This window comes from Camelus bactrianus, chromosome 31 (assembly GCF_048773025.1).
Source record: "Camelus bactrianus isolate YW-2024 breed Bactrian camel chromosome 31, ASM4877302v1, whole genome shotgun sequence".
Taxonomy (NCBI): domain Eukaryota; kingdom Metazoa; phylum Chordata; class Mammalia; order Artiodactyla; family Camelidae; genus Camelus; species Camelus bactrianus.
The window spans coordinates 25,580,645-25,603,522 of NC_133569.1; the positions used below are offsets into that span (position 1 = coordinate 25,580,645).

Below are 22,878 nucleotides of genomic sequence, written 5' to 3' on the forward strand. Positions count from 1 at the left end.
TAGTATCACACAGAATAGTTTCATTGCCCTAAAAATCCCTTGTGCTCCATCTGTTCATTCCTCCCTCCCTCCATCTCCCCAGACCCCTGGAAACCACAGTCTTTTTATGGTTTCTGTAGCTGTGCCTTTTCCAGAATATCGTTTGGTTGGAATCGTACCGTTTGTAGCCTTTTCAGACCGGCTTCTTTCATTTGTTAACGTGTCGTTCAAGCTTCTTCTAGTCTTTGTGACTCTTCTGTCAGTACTGGGGACTTGAGTGGCAGGAGGAGGCTGCCGTGTGCATGCAGAGACAGCCAACACGATCCAGGACCTTTGTCAGCTTTTAAACAGAAAACAGTTTGCCGTTCCTGATATAAATGCATCTCCTTCTTAATTTCCTTGGCTTGTTAAGCCTCCTTGTATTTTGGGGGGATGCCCACTGTTGGGGAAGGAAGCTGTCTTCCAGCTCTGCATGTGCCCCGTAGATGGAGTGAGAGCTCGTCCCTGACCCCAGAGAGCTGGGTCCTGGCCAGAGCTCAGCTCAGGCTCATGCCAGGGAGTCCCCGTCTCAGGGGGGTGCTTCGCTGAGACCGAGGGGCGTGGCATGTAATTTTTTTTAACTACCAAAGCAATGAATACTTATGAACTTTGGAAAATACAGCAAGTATAGTGTAACGGTTTTCAGGATGACTTGACATTACATTTAAAAATATATATTTTTTAAAATAGCCAAAAGCCAAATCCCCCTTAATCCTGCCACACACAGATAGCCCTGGGCAGCAGGTGATTGAGATCAAGAGTTAGGGTCTGATTCGAGGTGGTCTGGCTTCAAATCTTGGCTCCTCCTGTGACCCTGTAAACTCAGCATTTTGCCTCTCTAAGGACCGGTTCTCCAGGTGTGGCCTCTGACCAGACATTAAGCATCAGGCCCTGTGCAGACCTGCTGGGTCAGAAGTCCTGGGCTGGGGGGGGGGGCGTGCCTAGTGTTCCGGGTTCAACAAACCCTCCAGGGGCTTCTCACGCAGGCTCATCTTTGAGAACCATTACTCTACGCATGATTGCTTCCATTTGCCCTTTAGCCAGGTAATTATTTGTAATTGAATAAGTAATCTATGGATACAGTCTTTAAAAAAATTTTTTTAAATTGGCAGAACCAGGGATTAAACCCAGGAGCTCGCACATGCTAAGCACGTGCTCTCCCACTGAGCTATACCCACCCCCTCCTACGGATATGTTGTTGTTGTAAAAAAATTATGTCACCTGGGGTAAAAACCCAGGGTCCCTCTTCTCCACCATCAGGTATCAGATGCCTTCCCAGTGGGCACTGCACTCATCAGTTTGCTATACGTGCATATGTGCAGACTTTTATGCCGCTAGAAACACGTAGTTTTGTGGGTTTTCCTTTTTTGGTTTTAACATAAATGGTATAATAATACGCATACCTTCCTGAAGTTAGCTTTTATTATTATTGTTATTATTATTATTATTTTATTTGCCTCAGAGATTTTTCAAAAACAGATCCATTGTTTAAAATTACTGCTTGGATCAACCCTGATTTAATTTCTTTCTAATATAACCACACAGTGAAAGTCTTTGCACATGTCCCCTCTTAAAGTGAGTGAGAATCTCCCCTCAAGTAATTTCCCACAAGAGTAATTGTGGATCAGCAGAGAAGAGCGCACGTCTAAATATTGGAGCCGTCCTCTGAGATGCTCGTACCAATTACAGTCCCACCAACGGTCAGTAAGTACTGTTTCGTCCCACTTCCACCGACACTGATGTCATTAAACTTCTCAGTTTTTGCCCATTTTCAGTTTCGTGCTGTGGTTTAAATTGTACGGCTTTGAGTGCTGGTGAAGTTGAGCACATCTTCACGTGTTCGGCAGCCACCTGCGTGTGTCCTGGAAGTTCCCCCTTCACAGTCTGCCTCCGTTTCCACGTTGTGCCGCGGAGTAGGGAGAGCACCTGCTACGCGGGGCCGCGGCAAGGATTAGCGCTCAGAATGCTCAGCCCCACGCCCGGCACGTGGTGCCTGCTTAATAAATGTTTGCTTTTAATGATCAACATTTTGGTACAATTTCTTCCTTGTTTTTATGTATATAGCTTTTGAAAGACTTGGTTGTTACCATACCATATACATAACTTTAAAAAATTGACTATATTGCATTCTTTATATGGTCTCCACATAAACACATGATGATGACATAGTCCGTCCAGTGGCTTCACCCCAGGGCCCAGCAGCGCCTGAGGGGCATTCAGTTTGTTTCTTTGTTGTTCTTGTGATAAACAACAGTTGATACTTGAGGGATGAAGCTGTTTTAGGAGCAGGGGTAATTAAGATCCATTCCTTAAGTTACAACTTCAGAAATGAAGTTTCTGGAGCAAAAGAACGGTTTTGAGCCTGTTTATATGTATAGATAAATTGTTTCCTGTGTGGTTAGACAAATTAAAAATATTTTTACTATGAGAGTAGAGCCTTTACTCTTACTGCACTTAACGACACACACGTGAAAATCCAAGAGTCCTAAAGTTGTGAGATCAAAGCACAAGGCCACTTCTCTCCATGAGAAATCCCGTGAACCTGAGAGACAGAAGGGTGAACCTCAGGTTCATGGAATTTCAAGCTACACTTTAAAAAAAAAATTTTTTTAACTGAAGTGTAGTCAGTTACAATATGTCAATCTCTGGTGTGCAGCACAATGTCCCAGTCACGCATACACATGCATATATTCATTTTCATATTTTTTGTTAAAGATTATTACAAGATATTCAACATAGTTCCCTGTGCTATATAGAAGAAACTTTAAAAAAGAATCTATTTTTATGTACAGTGGCTAGCATTTGTAAGTCTCAAACTCCCAAATTTATCCCTTCCCACCCCCTTTCCCCAGTAACCATAAGATTGTTTGCTGTGTCTGGGAGTCTGTTTCTGTTTTGTAGATGAGCTCATAGTGTCCTTTTTTTCTTTGAATAAGATCCTTTATGGATGGTTCCTCGTGGTGAAAACTCAGATCTGGCCATGGTCCTGAATTACGTGCCCTACGGCTCAGGATGCAACCCCAGCGCCCCTCGAAGCCCCAAGAAGGGTGGGCACAGCTTTGAAAGCGAACGTTTCTCTGTGCCCCGAAGGCAGGCACAGTGGTACCTCCCTCCCCCTGAAGAGTGAAGAGTGTATTTGCAGTCTGACTGCTGCTCAGCAGTTCACAAAGCATCCTGAGGCTCTGACCAACCCTGCAACAGGCTGTGCCCCTGCAAGAGGCTGAGCCCCTCAGGGCTGGAGGCTCCAAACAGCTGGCAGGAGTGGGATTAGTTTCAGGTCCTGGGGGTCAGTTCTGGGCGGCAGGTTTCAGTACAGACTGCAAGCCGTCCCCGATGTCCTGGCCCTCCCGCACGTGCCGAGCACCAGACGGTTTTCTGTCGTTCTTGGACCCGGGCCCTCTGTCCCTAAACTCCTGCGTTCCATGGGGAACTCTTGCAATTCCAGCTCAACAATGTGTCCCCGTCCCCTTCACTCCCTACAACTCCGGGTGGGGAGGGAAAAACACACCCGCTAGGACAGTTCTGACGTCACCCTCGTCCTCAGGCACCCACGGCTGGGGCTGTGCGTCTCCAGGGCCGCGCAGACCTCGGACACGGCCGCGCCCGGCTCTCCGGGGTGAGGTGAGCGCCGTCAGAGCCTGCGGAGGGTGGCAGGTCTGTGACTAATCCTTCCCAACTCTTACTTTGGCCCTTTGTCTCTTCTGTCCATCTGTAGCCGGCTGAGGCCCACACTTGGAGAGAAACGCCTTTCCCAAGACTCCCTTTTACAAAATAACGGCTTTTGTCTTAGTGTGATTGGCAGTTTTTGCTCTTTTCTTATTACTCAGGGAACAACATTTCCCCTTATTTTCTTCCTGCTCCAGATGAATTGAGTTTTCTTTCAGGATCCTTGTAAGTTGCAGTCCTTTTTCTGATGGCTCTGAATTCTTGCCCACACACCCCATTATTTCTTTGAATTCTTAACAATTTTTTCTTTGAATTCTTGAACACGCTAGCTCCCAGTGACACTCTCATTTGTGTTATAGGAACACTGTCTCCAGCCCTAGGGGTTTTTGCTTTTAACATTTCTCCTTCAGAAAGCTGATTTTACTCTGTGCCCTTGAGTTATGATTTTTGATAATAGTGCTGTTTGCCTGTTTTCCTCTCTTTCCCGACGACGGCCTTCAGACACTTGACTGGAGTTACTTTATTTAACATCAGGAGCTTGGGTTCTCACAAAGTCCTGTTTATCAACGTCATGCTGTCAGCTTCCTATGGTTTGGGACGTCGTGATGCCCTAACTGGGGGCTGGGAGTCCAGGGCTTATTGCAAAGAACAGGAGGAGGCAAAAGACACGCTGTTCTGCGGCCCTCGAGGCAAGCTGGAGTTTGAAGAACTAAAACGCACTGCAACACAGGCCGTTTTTAGCTAAGTATGGACTGTGGCTGAGCCCTCAGCCACGTGTACGAAGGCGCCCCTAGGAAGCAGAAATGTTCAAATAATACTATTACTGGCATCTTGAGCCACACGCACGCCAGGAGTTGTGCGAGATACTTTACAAGTGGGTTTTACACTCACGTCAGATCCAGGATGTAACTATCCTCGTCACTGTTCTCATTGAAGGAAAGCAAGGCTCTGGGAGATTTAATTTTTAAAAAATACTAAAAAACTAAGGTTTCAACTATTAAACGGAAGAACCAACTTTTTTTTTTCCTTTTTATTTTTTTAATTGAAGTACAGTCAGTTACAACGTGTCCATTTCTGGAGCACAGCACAGTGTCCCAGTCATGCACATACATACATGTATGCGTTTCCATGTTCTTTTTCATTAAAGGTTATTTCAAGATATTGAATATAGTTCCCTGTGCTCTACAGAAGAAACTTTTTAAAAAAATCTATTTTTATATGCAGTGGCTAGCATTTGTAAGTCTCAAACTCCCAAATTTATCCCTTCCCACCCCCTTTCCCTGGCAAGCATAAGATTGTTTACTATGTCTGCAAATCTGTTTCTGTTTTGTAGGTGAGTTCATAGTGTCCTTTTTTTTTTTTCTTTTAGATTCCACATATGAGTGACATCATATGGTATTTTTCTTTCTCTTTCTGGCTTACTTCACTTAGAATGATGATCTCTAGGTCCATCCATGATGCTACAAATGGCATTATTTTATTCTTCTTTATGGCTGAGTAGTATTCCAGGGTATAAATATACCACAGCTTCTTTATCCAGTCATCTGCTGGTGGACATTTAGGTTGCTCTCATGTTTTTGCTATTGTAAATAGTGCTGCTGTGAACACTGGGGCTTTGGCAATTCTGGGTCTTCTGTGATTTCATATAAATTTTAGAATTGCTTGTTCTAGTTCTGTGAAAAATGTCCTGAGTAATTTGATAGGGATGGCATTAAATCTGTAGATTGCCTTGGGCAATATGGCCATTTTAACGATACTGATTCTGGAAGAACCAAGATTTGAACTTACATTGCCTGCATACACCACTGATCAGATAAAGAAAGTTTAGAAAGTTAAATCAGTCTCTCTCTCCCTCTCTCTTTTTTTTTTTTTTAAGACTAGGTGCTGGGAGAGGGGAGGGCCCAGTGGTAGAGTGAGTGCTTAGCATGCGTAAGGTCTGGGTTCAATACCTAGTACCTCCATTAAAAAAGAAGCTAATTACCCTCCCCCACAAAGTGGAGGCCCTGGGGCTTGAACCCAGGACCTCGTGCATGCTAAGCATGTGCTCTACCACTGAGCTATAACCCCCCCCCCCCCCACCAATCAGCCTTTATACAGACAAATCTGACTTGAGAGGACACCAGAATCCCTAGCGAGCGTGTGGGAAGTTGGGGACTTGCATTTCTGGTAAGTTCCCAGATGCTGCTGCTGGCCAGGGGACCACACTGTGAGGGTCACTGCCTCAGATCCACAGTTGATACAGACAGTGCTTCACGGTCCCTTCTTCGACTTCCCAGCATTTTGTCTTCCATCCTGGCTCCTGTTCAAGTTCTTTCTACCTGAGCATCCTAACAGGAGCAGACTAGTGTTTATTAATTGTGACCTGAACGAGGTGGGGTATTTTTACCTTATAGTTAGTAAACTAATGCTTATTTTATTAGTAGCTACCATTTACTGATTACTGAAGTGTTTTAAAGTCATTTAAGAGACACTTCTCTGTCCGGTGCCTCAGAAGCCTAAAAGGGAAATTACTCAGTAGACTGACAAAAAAAAAAAAATGAAGATACTACAGACTTTTCTTCAGGTCTAGCATGGATGACATTTCCATTCGTGGGCCTTGCTTGGAAGTAATGAGCCTGGGCTCACCGTAATTCCAAATGAACTCTGCAAGGGGCCTCTAACAGTCACTGAGGCTAGAAATCACCCGAGTTAAATATTCATAAGTTCTTCTCACCTCCTCTGGCTGCAAAGGTGTGGGGACTGAGGAACAGTTACTCTCAGAAGCGGCCCTGGACCCTGTGACAGTGGATGGTCCAGGCAGTGTTAGCAAAACCCCCAGGGCTCTGACTTGCTGGCCTGTCTGGGATCACACAACCCACCCTTGACCAATTGCTGAGGCTGGGGGTGGGCTTCAAAGGCGCCCATCGTAGGAGGAGACCCCTGGAGAGCATGGCTGGTTTCACTGACTCCTTCACTGTCCGTCACATCTTCAGAACAAGGTAGGTCTCCGGAGGATCAAGGGGGGCTGTTCCAGGCTCCTTGTAATTCGAGGCACTGGAAGGTCTTGACTGCTCTGTGATCAATTCTGCATCACAGCTTGGAGGGCCAATTTTTATTACGCACGGTCTTTTCCTTTGGTTGGAAAATATTTTTGATTTTTCCCCACTTTGTAACTGTACAAACAATAACTGAACACATTCTTGTAAGAAAATGTCTAAACACTGTAGAAGTACTCAGAGATCATCCTCCTTTCTAACCGTTCTTCTCCCCACTGCTCTTCCCAGCAGGACCCGCTCCGTCTTTGTCTCTTCTCCGTGCCCTTGTGTCTCCAAAGGAGGACCGAGTGAACCAGGCACCCCCGTGTTCACGCCCTTGAGCGACCCCCTCCCCCTGTGTCTGGGCTGACGCTGTGACTCGCTTCAACCAGTGAAATGTGCACGAAGTAGCAGTTTTTTTGAGACTCTAAGTTTCAATCATTGAAAAAAATGGTTGCCTTCGGAACCATGGTTTAGATATGCCCTAAATGTTTAATCATGTAGTTACTGATCAGCATTGGAGGTGGGGGTTCAGATTTTCACTCTTGACAGCAAGGACGTAGTGAATACTTCGCATGTACATTTCACGCACTCACGCATGAAGAAGACCTACCAGTAGCGTGACCGCGCACGAGGCAAGCATGTCTTCCGTGCCCCCAGGTACTTCCAAGTGGTCTCCCCAAACGGCTTCACCAAGTTGCACTTGCTACAGGGACACGTGAGGGGGCCTGTTTCCTCCCTTCTCACCCAGTTTGACCATTCTCCTGGGCGAGAAATTGTCTCGTTTTGGTGTTAATAATAATTTCTCTGATCACCAGTCTTTGCAGACACATGTTGGCCAACTGTCCTTGATCCTCTGTGGATCTTCTGCTTGTGTCCTCTGCCCGTTTTACCTTATGGGCTTGCGTAACTTTTGCTTGTTTGTTTTGGCTTTTTCTCAGGCTTCCACGTGCCTTTTCGTGTTTTCTATACTGTTCGGGGCTTATTTATGGCCTTTGAGTTTTCGGTCTTGTGATAGGAACATCATTTTCTGGGATTTTTTTGGTTACTGCTTCTCTACGTTGATTTCTGAGCTTTAGCTCTTTATCCTCTTGGGATTGATTTTGTGCACGGGGTGAGGTGGGCCTGTTGGAGAGGGCATGCCATTCACGTGGCACAGCGTGCGTCGCACCTTACACACCACGCACAACAGCCGTGCGCAGGGCTGTCTCAGCGGATCCTTCTCCCGACGTGCAGCTCATCATGTCCTCACGTTGACTCACTGGCTCATCTTTTCTTCGGTGACTCCCACAGGTCTGTACACCCTTTCCTTCTGGGTCTCCGTCTCATCCCTTGCATGCTCTGTCCATTTCCATGCCAATGTCACATAATTTCCACCAGTTCACTTTCATTTTTATCTTCTTCAGACTTTTTCTCTGTGTCCTTCAGGCTCCTTCTTCATGATGGAAGTTTTGGAATTAATTTTTCAAGTTCTGGTGGAAGGATCCTGTTGGGGCCTTAATTGGCATCACAGTAAATCTGTAGATGAATTTAGAGAAGAATTGGCATGTGTTTAGTATTGAATCATCCATACCAGAAATATGGTATGTCTTTCCACATAAGCAGGTTTTAAAAAATTTATTCATCGTTAAGTTTGTCTTCAATTTCAATGTCTTGCACATTTCCTGTGAAGTTTATTTCATGGCTCTTGTTTCTTTTGATTGTAAATGAGATATCACTTCCCTTCTTCCTTTTGTTAGCATTTGCCTGATTTAAATCTGCTTTATCTTCTTAGTATTTTCTTTGTCATTTTTTTTAAACACATGTATTTATATATTTACATTTATTTGCATCCTTTTTTATTGAGGTACAGTTCGTTTACAATGTTGTATCAGTTTCTGGAGCACACACATATTTTTAGCAAGCGTGGAAGTCCTTGACCTTCAATTAGTGGGTTTGAGCCATTCATGATTCACGGTGATCACGCAGGTGATCAGACCCACTACTGATGTTTTGTTTTATATTTTTTAATTTGCATTTTGTTTGTGCATTTTCTATTTTTCCCCTTCTTTTTGCTGGCGGGGTTTTAGTTTGGAAGTCGACCGTTTCGATCCTGTTTTTACGGTGGCTTACAATTTTTTACACACATATGTAAGCTTCCATGTTTCTCCACCGCTACCTAGAATGAGCCAGCTCTGGACCTACCTCCACAAACTCAGTAGGGTTTAGCACAGGCTCTCCTCATCCTCTTCCAGCCTCTTCCAGCCGTGTTGAGACCTTCCGAGATGTTAGTTCCCCATCACTGAGAAAAATATTGTGAGTTATGCGTCAGTGGTCATCAAGGCATAAGGCGTGCCTGTAGCTGCTGTGGATTCTCTCCCCAACGTTGTTTCTCATAGCCCACCTCCTTCTCTTTCTTCGTATTCTTTGTTTCCCTGGAATAATTCTTTCAGAGAGTGTCTGTGGGCGGTTAACATTCGGCGTCTTTGCTTTGCCTTCCCACTCGAGTGCTAGTGAGGGTGGATGTGAGATTCTTGGCTCAGACGCCTTTTCTCCCGGCTTCCAGCGTTATTTGTCTTCGTGTGTTTGGTGCCGAATGAGAACTCTCTTTGTCAGGAGCCTATTTTCTCTTCTCCCCTTGTGCAAGGCTTTCAGGATGTTTCTCGCTTGGTCCCTTTGTGCGGAAATCAAGCTGCCATATGTCCAAAAGCAGATCTTTTTTTTTTTTTCAGATTTCATCTTGGAGCCTTGGAGACACAAACCCTCCCTAAAACAGAACATTTTAATCCCTTCGTTCTTGAGTGTTTCTTTCCCTCTCCTTTTTCCCTTTTCCTGGAACTCCTGTGAGGCTGACTGATGCACGGACGTGGGCTCCGAAGCCCCAGACTTTCTCTCCTTTGTATTTCAGCCTCTTTTGTGCGAAGAGGTTGCTGTCTGCACGTCGGGGAGGTTTTCTGGGCTCTGTGGTCCAGGCTTTCGCCCTTCTTCCGTTTTGTACATCCCTGGAGCCCACTGACTGGGTTTTTTCTGTGTAGTAAAAACCTGTAGACACGGGATGGAAAAGTCAAACTCTCCTTCCCCGTGGTTACCAGAACTTAAAAAAAAAAAAAAGCCTTGGAACAGACGGAAGAAGACAAGTTTAGGACATGCAGAATAAAGAACCCCAAGTCTCATTAAAGGCAACTCGTAATATCTGAAGTGGAGAGAGCGCTCATGCCAATGGATAACAAAGCTTACTGATAAACATGAGCTCTCTTCACGGGGATTTACCAAACCTCAGCTGGAATCCAGATAGTTTTTGAAGGACGGGAGAACTTCACAAGATGATTTCAAAGTTCTTAAGGAAAAACACATACCGGAGACACAGGAATTGACAAAGGACATACAGTAGCGTTCAGGCAAGGGTCCATACGGAATGAGGAGTTTAACGCACCACGGGGTTGGCACGTTGATCCAGGAGGACGCGGATGAATTATCAAAGCAGTGGTGCTGGTGGAAGTAGCAGCCCATTTGGAAGCTGGGACTATAATTCATGCCACAGCCTTTGTAGAGAAATAAATCCCAAATAGATTAAAAAGCTAACTTAAAAAAGTTAAATAAAGTGGCTGCACATATAAATAAATAATACGTGAAAATTGTTAAAATTTAGGAGACTATGGTGAGACTCTGGGGACAGAAGACCTTCTCAAGGAAGACAGGGCGTCCCTGAGCCACACAGAAAATGATGGACGTGACCGCAGTTGTTACTACAATATTACTGCATTAACAGTTTCTTTTAGATAAAATGCAGAAACTTAACCATCAAAGGAAAAAAAATGATTGAATGGGAGATTAACATACTAATCTATACGAAAAAGATGGAGAACCTAATAGAAAATTGGGCCAAAGGTATGAACAGTCAATTAGCAGAAGAAGAAGAGCAAACGGCCAACTAACAGGTGAGAAAGCCTCACAACCTTATCAGGTATCAGGGAAGCTCAAATGAAAACAACAAACAAAAAGAAATCCTTTTGCCCGCAATAGGCAGAAGATTCAAAAGATTGATGCCTACGGTGCTACGAAGGCTGGAGAAATAAGCTTGCTAATACGTCGGCGGTGAGAAAACGCATCGCTACAGGCTGTTGAGGGGTAACCCAAGCCCGCGCCCTCGGCGGCGGTGCGCGCAGAGCAGTGACACGCGGCGGCGGGGACAGTCATAATTCCCCGGAGCTGGTCGCGGTCCCCACGCAACTCTGCGGCAGAGCTGGCGGCCGTGCTCACACAACTCAGCGGTGGTGGCGGAGGTGCGGACTTCCCTGTCCCGTGACTCTGAGCAGTCAGCGTGCCTGTAACTCTGCTCCACGTGTCACGGGACTCACGGCTCCGCGTTAGTGGCGGCGGCGGCGGTGCCTTTCACATGGTTCTGTGGTGTCGGCTGTGGCTGCATCCATGACAGTCTGTGACGTCGGTTGCGGTCGTGTAACTCGTGTAAGTCTGCAAAGTTGGCCGTGTTGTCCAAATAGCCCTGCAGAGCTGGCGACGGTGCTGGGGCCCACACGGCTCTGCACCGGTGAAGGCGGCAGGCTCCTCCTCCTTGGCAGCGCTGGCCGAGCTAGTTGTCGTTCTGTGCAGTGGCTGCAGGCAGTCTTCACAGAAGCCTGCTCTGGTGGTCATGATATTCATGTAACTATGACGGTGCGACGGGGGTGGCAGTCAGATGACACTGGGTGGTGCTCATGGCCTTGACACAACCCGTGGCGTTGGTTGTGGCAGTCGCCTCGCTCAGGGGTTGTGCTGGTGGTAAATGTTGCTGTGAGCTCACCATTGACTGTCTGGTCCCACATCTCAGTGCCTTTGCTCCCGGTGTCCACACAGCCTGTCACGGTGCTGTGTTTATAAACACACCGTCTGCGGCTGTGGTGCCCTCGTGTGACTAGGATGCTGCTGCTGGAGCCATTCCCACGGCTCTGCGAGGCTGGCCTGCCGTTCACACGTCATGCACCACCGTGGTCAGGGCGGCGGTGGTGTGTGGTCAGGCCACCCAGGATGGCTGTTCTCTTGCCCTCGGTACATCCCCTGCTCGGCCAGTGCCTGCCTCGCCGACACTGACTTCCACGGATGACCTGCCCACGTACTTGCCTTGACCACGGCTGGTGACTGTTCTGATCGTTGGATCAGAACCTCTGCACCCCAGGAGCGCATCAGAGGGGCCGTGAGGGGCGTGCCCCCTGCTGGTTTCCCTGGTAACACGTGAGCCAACGTGATGTCAGTTCCCCTTATAACTGGCAGCCTCCTCCTCCCCGCGCCCCCCACCGCCTTCCCTGGAAGCGAAGGCTGTCACTGTGTCCTGCCTGCTGTCGGCCGCACAAGGTGGGGTGTCACTGCAGGACCTTGCTTCAGACTGTAAGACTCTCCCCATCCATTAAGTCACTGATGTCTCTGCCGCTGACTCCGGGCTCTTTCTTTGGCCTTGAGGCTGGGCAGGTGCAGGGCCCGCGGGCCTGTGCGGTGCAGCCCGACTGGTGGTGTTCAAATGCCCACGTGATCGAGGACGTGCGTTCACGTGGCCCCGCAACGTCGGTGGCGGCTGTGTCCAGAGATGCTGTGAAATTCATCACGGTGTTCCTGTAACCCTGCAGCAGTGTTTCGTCTTGGTGTTGGCATAGTTGTGTGACGTCGGTGCTGCTGTTCACGTAGCTCGAGACGGTGGTGGTGGCGTAATTCAGATAGCACTGTGCCTTGGTCATGGCACCTACACACCTTTACGATGATGACAGTGTTGGCGTCCACACGTCACCGTGAGGTCATGACATTCCATACCTCTGAGAGTGTTCGCAGCGTCCACATCACGCTGCGGGGTGGTGGCGGTGTTCCCGTGACTCTGCAACGTCATCCAGCACCTCTGTGATGGTGGGCATGGCCTCCAGACGATCTGCAGCGGCCGCTGTCCCATTCCCTCGTCTGCAGTGGGGGTCGCGGGGTGTCCCTTCCCCGAGTCTGTGGCTGTGGATGTGAAACTGGCTCGGCTCTGCAGGGGGGGTGGCGGAGGCAGTCACGCACTTCTGCGAGACCGTGGTGCTGTTAACACAGCTTCCCCACCGCGGTTGAAGCAGTTTCTTCACCCTGCAGTGCGGCTGGCGGTGGGACTCACAGCCCTCTGGGGTGTTGCTGCGACGCTCCCACAGCTGGGACAGCGCTGGGCGTGGCAACCCCCCAGCTCAGCAGAGTGGGTCGCGGTCTCCACACAGCGGCAGTGGCAGCCGGAGAGCCCTGCTGCCGTGGTGACGGCTCCCGCACAACTCGGTAGCAACGGTCACGCGGCCTGTGACTCTCTCGTGGTGTCTGCGTCGTTCTGCAGCGTTGGCCGTGGCGTCTGCGTCGTTCTGCAGCGTTGGCCGTGGCGCTGGCAACTTTGTGATGGTGGAAGTGGCGTTTTCGTTAAGCCTTCGGCTTTGGTGGTCGTGGTGGTCACAGAACCCGGTGATGCTGGTCCTGGCATTTGCCTGTTCTGCGATGTCACTTTAACCACGTGCCTCTGCAGTGTTGGTGGCCGCCTGGTTCCCGCCTCCATGACGCTGCTCACGGTGCCCATGCGGCTGATGGAAGTGGTGGAGTTTAAATAACTCCGGGCCTGTGCAGTGGTTGGAGTAAGAGTCACATTTTGGAGAAATTTAAAGTTTTGCTGAAAGTTACGTAATAAGATATGACAGAGCCAGGCTCAAATTCAGATTTTCTGAATAATTCAAATGCAGCCTTTTCTGGACGACACCGTGAAGGCGCTTCCTGCTAAGTCTAAATTTAAAGGCATTGGTATGAAACACCTGCACCTTCAAGCTCCCCAAGGGCTTTGGACACAAGCGGTGTGTCTCTTTCATTCTGCTTGTTTGGCTTTAGCTGTGGCCAGATTTTCACAAATACGCACACATTTTCACGTGTGAAACTGATAAAAAAAATTCAGCTACAAATTTAGATGTTGTATAAGTAATTCTGAAAATTTTTGTTAAATAATGCAAAAGAGGTCTTTCTGGTAAGTCAAAATAAAGCGCCCTTGGGGGCAATCTACAGTTTATTCCTAGAGCCCCCAATATGCTTATTATATAATGAAGTTTCATGTTGGCCAAAATGTTGATATTGTAGTATTTTCATTCTTTGTTTAAAAATTATAAACCTCTAGAAGCTTCGTAAAGACTAGAAATGTGATGTCGGGACATTGGGGTTTGGGTGGTGGTTACATGGCAGGTACATATTTAAATGTTCATTGAATCAGGTATTTAAGATTTCTGCATTTTGCAGCATGCGAGTCATAATTCAGCCAAAGGTTTTGAAAATGTATTTCTAGACAAAATAAAAAATAGCAACAGGTTTCAGGAGAGTCAAGTCGAGTACCAAACGTAACACTCGGAAAATCTTCTGTTGGGTGTGGTTACTGCTTCTACAGAAACAGAACAAAGGGCCCCCGTGAATATGACGGTCAAAGGTGACTTGGGAGATGCGAGTGGCTCCAGAAACGGCCTTGCTGCGGCGAGAAACGGTCTGTGCGTCTCAGTTCTCAGGGCTCACGGCTGGCGTTTCTTTCCCCTTGCAGTACTTGGGGTGCATCGAAGTTCTGCGCTCCATGAGGTCGCTGGACTTCAGCACCAGGACGCAGATTACCAGGTAAGCCCTCTTGAAGCGGACCCCTGTGATGTCACTGTGGAAAGGCGTGCCCTCGGAGGCTCACAGCTCAGAAAGGTCCAGAAGGAGAGTCTGCCCGTGAGCGCCGGTGACCGGTACCAGGGAGGCAGGGCCCACTGTGTTTCAAGCCTTCTGAGGGCTCATCCATTTCGGGGACGTGTGTGGCCTGGCATATGCCCCCCTGAAGGACACGCCAAGCTCTTTTTATAATCAGGCTGCAAACGGAGTGTTGATGTTTGTTTCTTTAATAAATGAAATTCTGATAGCAGATTGATATTTTAAAAATCTACTGAACTGTGTTATTTCTTTTCAAAAGAAAATCAATGTGTCAAGAGGGAATTTGCGACAGAGCACACCGAGAATAAAGTGCATAGAACTGGCAGGAGAAGAAGAGGGTGTAATTTGGAAAGCAGACCAATTCTTTGAAGGTGTCAGTGATTTTGAGCCGGTTTACGTATTCTTGACCATCAACTAGATTCTAACCTTCTCGGTGGCTGGAATTGTTGTTAAGCACTTTTTTTTTTAAAAAAATAAAATTCATAGCCTAGTAGAGCTTATACCTTTAGGGAAAAACAAATGCCCATTTCAGGTCGTCTTGAAGAAGAGAACCAGAAAGCTAAGAACGGGTCTGTGAAGCAGGCACACTTCCGGGGGCGAGGAGCTGGTAGTCGTGGAATTATTTAAATGGTGCCTTCAGAAAATGCCTCATATTTATTCCATTTAAACCTCTCTATGTGAGAGAGGGTGTAGCTCAAGTGGTAGAGCGCATGCTTAGCACGCACGAGTCCTGGGTTCCATCCCCAGTACCTCCTCTAAAAGGAAAATAAACCTAAAATAAGTAAACTAAATAACAGTGTTTAAGTGAAAAAAAAAAAAAAAACAAACGCCTCTCTGCTGGATGTCTTTGGATTAGCAAGCCAAAGGCTCGAGACTGAGTTTTAGGAATCAATTAGTTGCTGAATAATGCACGCACCTCAGTTCTGTGTTTTAAGCACCACAGTGATACCTCCTGCCTCCTCGGAAATTTGTGTCCAAAAGAGTTGGTGGCTCTCCTCTCTCTGAAGCAACTCAAGACACACGTGGTGAGGACAGGGCAAGCGGACCATCTACGCCGGGGCAGGACTCCATCTCCACTTGTCTGTAGAGAAGGGCTTATGAAACTTGCCAAGGGGAGGAGTGGTATTTTGAAGTGAGGGCATTTAGAAGAAAAGTTCGAATGCTTACTTCGTCGGTCATTCACCCGTCCCAGCCGTGGAAAGGCTCGTGCCCCGCCGGGCGTCTGGGCAGAGCACCGGGGGTGCTGTGACACAGTCCACCTTCGCATGGGAGCTGGTGGTTTTTAAAAAAGAACTGTGGACCATCTCTACTGAATTCCCTTCATAGATCCTGGGACTGCTGTCCTTTTCATTCTCCTGATGTATCTGTTGACCGTTTCCTGCTGGCTGTGCACTCACTGTGCTGGCCGACGTGGGCTGTCTTGCTTTGCTAGGCCTCCTGGTTTGGGGGGAAAAGATGCCAAGACAAGTGACTAAGGGGCCTGCGAGGGGCAGGGACCAAGTCCTCCTCCTGGGGAGCGGAGGAGAGTGGGGGCAAGGGAACAAGCCAGTGCCCCCTTGCGCGAAGTTCTGGGCGCTCTTTGGGGAAGAACCCACACGGGCAGACGGAACAGCAACGCAGCAGAGGACAGCCGTGCAGCAGACACCCATCCCACCCCGTCTAGATCTTAGCGGGGGCGCAGCGATGGGCTGGGCCGGCTGGGGGGCCGTCCTTCGACTCGGGAAGCTTGGCGTTGAGTTCTCTTTACAGCAGAATTGTCCTGGGTTTGTCAGACCTTCTGAGAACGATGTTTGCTTTTCTCTAGGATGCTTTGTCTCTGACCTCATTTTTATCACGGGACATGTTGCTTGTTTTAGTTAATAGCCAGAGATCACTTGTGGGAAATCACTGTCAGAAGGAGGCCTTTGCACCCGGGACAAGAATGCCCAGCTGTGCCCTGCAGACGTGGCCTCCCAAGGCTGCGTGGAGCTGGGTGCTAACCGTGCCTGCGATTAAACCTACCCCCGTGGTTCACTTTATACGCTAAACGCACTCTTGAAAGACTGCAGGGAAATCGAATGCTGTAATTGAGTTATCTCAGACGGGCCCTGGGAAAGTCTGTTTCCAAAGCTTCTTAGCCGTGCCTTCCGTGTGTGTTTGTCTAAGCAAACAACCGCTCCCTACTCATCTGTTCCACTCTTTCAAGTTTTGGATGTAAGTGTCTTTTAGAGGCCAAGCCAGGGGTCCTTTCGTTGGGGTCAGCTTGGTTTTACGCTGCTCCTGATGGCTTGTGGCGTCGGCTGCAGCACCGCCCGCGGATTACGGGTGTCTGATGAATGGGTAGCTTTGAAGTCTACCCAGAAGCTGCCGCTGACGGCGTGCGCGGTTTCAGCGGTGGCTGGTGAAGGCTTTGTGCTCCTAGTGCTCTGGGCAGAGGAGCTTGGCGACCCGTCCACACTGCTCGAGGCCCTCGGTGTCGGGGGCCAGTCCCCACCTCAGTGATTGTTGCGGGAAGCGCACCTGCTTGGTCACAGGGTGATTTCCACGTCGGACGCACCTGATGCCTGCAGGACAGGGCCTGGCGGGGGGGCCACCCCGTTTAAGCGTTTGCTCTGTCCTGTTCCCTGAGCACATGTTCAACACGGTGGGCACGGGGCCCCAGTGTCCAAAGAAGAAGTGCGTGCTTGCAAGCTTGCGGGCAACTGAGGGCGCACGGAGCGCGGCCTCCAAGCCCACGGCGTCCCTGGGTCACCCCGCTGGTGGTTTACATAGAGGAGCCGAGCCCTTCGGTGGCTGTGGGAGTCCAGCCGGGGGACAGAGACGCCCTCCAGAAGAAGAAACAGCTCCTGCAGAAGTGGCTGGCTTCCCAACGTGCCCCTGGCTGCTCTACCAGACGCGGCCTTTCAGAAGGGGAATGCCTTGAACTCCCACCCCCAGTGTGTCCTCGGTCCAGGACGGGTCTGGGGTGCGGCACAGAATTGTCCCCACACCCTCGCGGGTCCTCAGTGATGCGCCTCTACGAAGGCCATGCAGGAATCCTGGCGCAGAAGCGTGGCTGCTCTGGAGCTTGTGGGAGCTGCCCTCTGCTCCCTCTCCAGCGCCAGTGCCACAGCTCAGTCCCCGAAACCCACGTGGGGACCCGTTCTCCCTGAGGGACTCCACGTTGGCTGTGCAGCTCCCCGAGGACCAGGTCTCGGCTTGGTGTCACCCTGGAGAAGGACCCCAGCCCAGGGCCATCAGAGACCCCCTCTTTCATCTGAGTTAGGCCACTGGGCCTCCCCACGAGGTGACTCTGGCCCAACGCTGATGGCCACTGCCCCGGCGACTGGCCCCTCTGGCCGCGGGGACCACCGCATGCGTCGTCCTCTCCTGCGACTTCTCTCGTCTCGCCTCGGGGGACGAGTTGAACTGAGTTACTGTGCTTCCCGTCAGAGAAGGATGTGCGCGTCAGACGGACGTGCTCGGGGTCAGACTCCTGGGGAGCAGCCCGTCCGGCGCCCTGCACGGTGACAGACGCTCCCGGGTGCCCATGGTCATGGGAACAGCACTGCCTCTCTTCCCCCTCCCCTTTGATTTCCTGATCTGCTAATTTTTATTTTATTTATCTCGTTAAACTCGGTCTATTCTGGGAAATTACCTTAAGCCATTTTTAGGGCATGGAAAGCCATAAGCACGTAGACAGTCACTCCCAGAGCACTCAGCACGGTGGCCTCCTCAAACAGCCAGTGTGAGCAGCTGAAGTGTGTTTTTGGTTCTAAACGACCCAGCTGACCTCTGGCACTGCTTGGATTCATCCGATAACAGCCCAGTTTGCTTTCCACCCCTGCTGGCGCAGACGGACGCGTGAACTCAGCGTGCGTGGCTTTGCTGCCCCCCCCAGGGTGAGTGCCTGGACAGACCATTGCCCGGGGCCCCGCACAAACGTGCTTTTGCCAAACTGGAGAGAGTAAACAGTTGAATCCAGTTGAGGTGTTTTGTTTCTCTTGTTTAAAAGTTGTCCTAGTTCCCGCAGGCCCCGAAGATGCTGGTCGGGCCCAGACCTTGATCAGTGCGGCCCGTGGACACGGCCGCTCCCTAGAACCCGCTCTGCACCCACACGCTGGAGGATTCTGCGTCAGAGTCGAGATGTTTTCATCCCTTTGGTTTGAACCCAAACTCGAAACTTGAGAAAGAATGCCCTTTCTCGTGGAAGTGTTTCGCTTTCATTCTTTTTCGACCTGTCGATGGGGCCTCCGGGCACTCTTACCGCTGATGACTCATCAGCTTTGCCCACGTTGAAGGTCAGAGTCACCTGGCCGCGACCTGCTCCCGGTGCTCAGCCCGGGCAGAGTGAAAATGGACAGACTCAGCGTCAGCCGGTGACGCTGGGAGCTTTTCTGTCCGAGGTTTCACGCAGGGGCTTTGGTTAGAAGGTGGGTGTGTGAGCACGTGGACGTGGTTCTACTGGGAACTGAGAGTCTGAACAAAGTAGCAAGGCTGCCTGGACGGTGTGAGGGAGAAGGGAGGCCGGGGACGAGGCGTCCTGCGTCACGGACGCTCCTGGTACGGGGAGAATGGCGGCCTGGCTTGCGGGGCATCTCTTACCAGTCGGCAGCAGAGAGGGCTCCACCTTCAGTGGAAGGAGGGCCAGCCAGACGAGCTCGGCGCGGCTTCTCCACTCCGTCCACCCTCTCTTCTCCGAGCTGACCTGGGAGGCGTGGTAATGCTCCCTTCTCCAGTCACCTCTGGCTCCCAACATTCTACACATCTCAAAGTAAATAAATAAATAAATAAAGCCAAGGTAAAAACTTTCACCCCACGATCCTTCAGCTCCCCCCGAGTCCCCGAGCATCCTCATCCGTGTGTGCCCATCACAGCTCCGGCGCATTTTCCCTCGGGCGCATGCAGGCCTCCCGGCACCGCGGGCCCTCGTTGGACTTCCTGCGAGAGAGGGGCCGACCAGGCTGCGGGCCGGGCGCCCTGAGCTCCTCCACCAACACCATGTCCATGGCACCCTTCACCATCTCGCCTCAAACAGTCCTGTGTCACGTGGCCATTTCATCACCGTTCATGGGAGGGGGCGGTTTGGGGAAAGGCCGCAGTGACTAACGCGATATTTGTGTTGCTTGTAGAGGCTTTCCCATCCCCGGGGTGGCGTTCGGGCTGTGAGGAGCTGCCGTGGCAGAAGACGGACCCAGAGGAAGCAGGCAGGTAAGGGCTGGGCACCTCTGCCTCTTGGGGGGGGGTGGCACATGGTCCAGGGAATGCCATGTGGTCGGACTGCACTCCCCTGCCGCGTAGGAAGGTGGAAACAGCCGGGGGTGGGCGTCTGGATGTCTTCTGTCCAGGTTTGGGGTGACTGCTTCCTCTTGGGCTACGGCACGAACTCCACAGGCCGCACTTTGGCTCTGTGGCTTCCGCACTCTGCAGGCCGGGAGGACTATTTGGAAGGGCCCCTGTTTGCAAATCCGTCGTATCAGCGGAGTTAAGATTCGCGGTTGGCATCTGGCCTTTGGCTCAAGCACCTTCACGTGCGTGGATCTGGTCTCTCCAGTTAGAGTCCCTGGTTGTGACATTCCAGAATCCCTTTCTCACTTCAAAATAAACACCTCTAACGTCGATTTAAGTTCATCGCACCAGGAAAAGGAACAAATCTGTGAAACTCTTCCCCGAGGCTGGTTGACTCTCAGAATTAGAAGGGAGAGCAGCGGGTGTGAACAGCCTTCCCGCCGCGCCCCGCACATCCGGCTGGTGCAGGACGGCCAACTCGCGGCCTCAGCCTTCCCGGCTCATTCTAAATTTACTTGTTCGAACGCGTGCGTTTCGCAGGCTGAGCCTCTCCCGAAGCCTTCCGCCCCCAGGGGGGCAAGGCCTGGCAGGGAGGGGGGTGGTGTTTTCTCAGTTTAGAATGCTTTTTGACAACACCAGCTTGGTGGTGTGCAGACGCATCCGGCGTCAGCTGAAGCAGGCTGAGTCCTTCCGCCTTGCTTCTCCGCTGCTACTCAGGGTTTCACACCCGCCAGAGCAGTTTTGTGCCCCTGCGCCCCCTTCATCATCGTTGGCATGTGAGAATGTGCTTGATGGGGGGGGGGCGTGTGTGGATCACAGGTGCTCCAGAAACCACGCCTGGGGGAAAGGGGCCCAGAGTCACAGGCAGCGGGACAGGCGTTAGCAAGCACGTGGAAAGTGCTGAAAAGTACCAGGGAAGCAAGGAGGAAGCTCCTCGGGGCCTGGATGGGTCTGGGAGGACTTCCTAAAGGAGGGCGCGTTTAACCTCAGGGTGAATTTCTCCCCCAACCACGCAGCAGACCTGAAGGAAGCATAAACCTGAGGCCACTGCTTCCACTCGGGGTTCTGCCTGTCGGCTTCTGTGCAGTAATGCTAATGCCTGCCAAAGGGTGGGGGTCTGAGTCGGGCTCAGCGAGGGAACTCGGGCACAGTCTGCACCCACCTGAGGTCCATCTGGCCCTGGGCCCAGCTGCCTTTAGGGCCCCAGGACGGCCCTGGGGCAAAGGGATGGGGGTGCCTGCTTCCTGATAGGCCTCAGTGTAGTGTTTGGTCCCCACAGGCTAATACATGCTGATACGCAGTTTGTGAGGGTGAAATGAGACATCGCTTCTAGAAGCACCTGGCACAGGCCATGCACGGGAAAGCTGCTCAAGGCCGTTCCCCTGACCAGACCCGCATGTGCAGGGGCCCTAACCTGTCCCCCTGAGCAGACCTGAGAGTAGGTGTGCGGAGCCTCCGGGGGAGGGTGCTGCAGGGAGCACGGGCGGGGGGGCCGGAGGTCTCCATCATGGAGCGGGGGCCCGGCTCTGGCCCTGGAGGCGGCGTGGCCACGCTTACGGGGACGTCCCTGGAGCCCAGCGCGGGCCGGGGGCTGTGAGGGGACAGCTCCGGCTCACGGTTCACAGCACCAAACGCTCGGCTCCCGGGCCTGTGTCTCTGAGTCGGGTTTTTCTCTTGAGGCCTCTCTGGACACTGTCCCGGCCGCTCGTCTGGGCAGCTGTGTCCTGGCCCGTAGGGCAGGGCTGTACTTACAGGGGGTGGGCTCCTGACCCAGCGGGCGAGGGAGAGGATCCCTGGGGACCAGCCCAGGAGAGCGTTCCAGCTTCTCCTTCCCTCTCAGGGGCGGCTCCTCACCCACGGAGGAGGGAGGAGGGAGGGAACCCCCCAAACAGGCTTGTGGAGGGCGTTAAAAAGGACACCTCGAAGCACTGGGGTTAGGGTCTAGCTGCTCAGCACGCCTGGGTAGCTGTGTTTTATCGTGGGTCTCATCCTCACCCTGTCCAAGTTTCTGTAGGTGAGAATACCTGATAATACGATTGATACTGTTATTCAAAGTGTCAGTGTCAACCAGTGTCATTCAGGGCAGTGTTTCCAGCTGAAAAGAAAGGGGGGTGTGATACAGCGACGGAAGTTACTGACAGGGGTAGACTGCTTGCTGACGTGGCGCTGGTTTTCCCTTGAACCAAAATCATCTAGCGTTTCATTCTGTCCCCCTGCTTTGCCAGTTGCTGCCTCTGCTGAGTATAGTAATAATAATTAATAATAATAATAATAAATAATAATAATATTCGTATTGAATACTTACTCTGTTCCGGGCATTACTCTAAGCATGCCATCCATTATTGCAACAAATGTTTATCGATCACATGCACCGTGTCCAGTCACTGTTAAGGTCCCGGGAACAGGGCTCTAAGTAAAGGCTTACTGTCCGCCGCAGGGAGAGAAAATAAAACACACCGACGTGTGTAAGAGAAGGGTGTTAAGGTGAACTTGCATCTGAACCGGTCGTCGTTGTAGCTGCAGATCGTCACGTCGCAGTTCCACGTCGTTTGGCGTAGTAATTTCAGGTAGTGATGCGGGGGTGTGAGGTCTCCCGTCAGGGCCCCTGGGAGGTTGGTTGTGTGGATTTTGGAGATGAGGAAGCTGAGGATGGGGAAGCTGACAAAAGCTGTTCAAGTCCGCAGAGCCAGGCAGAGTCGGGACTGGAACCCGAGCAAGTCCGAGTCCAGAGGCGAGAGTGGCCCGCCCTGCTCCTGCCACAGCGAGGGGGCTGCGTCCTTCAGGAGCCACGGGCGCCGTGCTGGCAAAGCCCAGACACGCGCCGGGCGGGGGCTGCCCCTGGCGGATGGAGACTTCCTGTGAACTACAAAACGCCGTGGGGGCCTTGAGCAGAGCGCAGAGAAGCCGAGGCGCCTGCAGGCTGGCTGGGATGCGTGGGCAAACACACCCAAGGAAGAGGGTCAGGGGCGCGCAGGGTGGGCTCTGCAAAGGCCGTGCGCCTGCCCTGTTCATCCTGCTGGCGTTCATCCTGTGCTGCAGCCGCACTTCATAGAATTTCACTAAATAACAGAAGGAAAAATATTAACAATGCTTTTTAAAAATTTCATGTGGGTAGTTTATAGAGAGGATGGGGACCTCACCGCCTTAACTAGCCCCAAGTGAGGAGGGTGGGCTGGCATGGGGGGAGGTGGAGGGGAGGGCGGGATGGGGAGGAGAGGACAGATGGGGTGAGGAAGGGGGCTGG

General features: G+C 51.0%; 1 protein-coding gene across 1 annotated transcript in view; it reads left to right on the forward strand.

Moving 5' to 3' along the window:
• SHC3 (SHC adaptor protein 3) overlaps nt 1-22,878 on the forward strand; it is a 134,456-nt gene that overhangs the window by 25,471 nt on the left and 86,107 nt on the right. Inside the window, exon 2 of the mRNA XM_074355512.1 lies at nt 14,242-14,312. Coding sequence (XP_074211613.1) covers nt 14,242-14,312 — 71 coding nt within the window. The remainder of the gene's footprint in view (nt 1-14,241; nt 14,313-22,878) is intronic.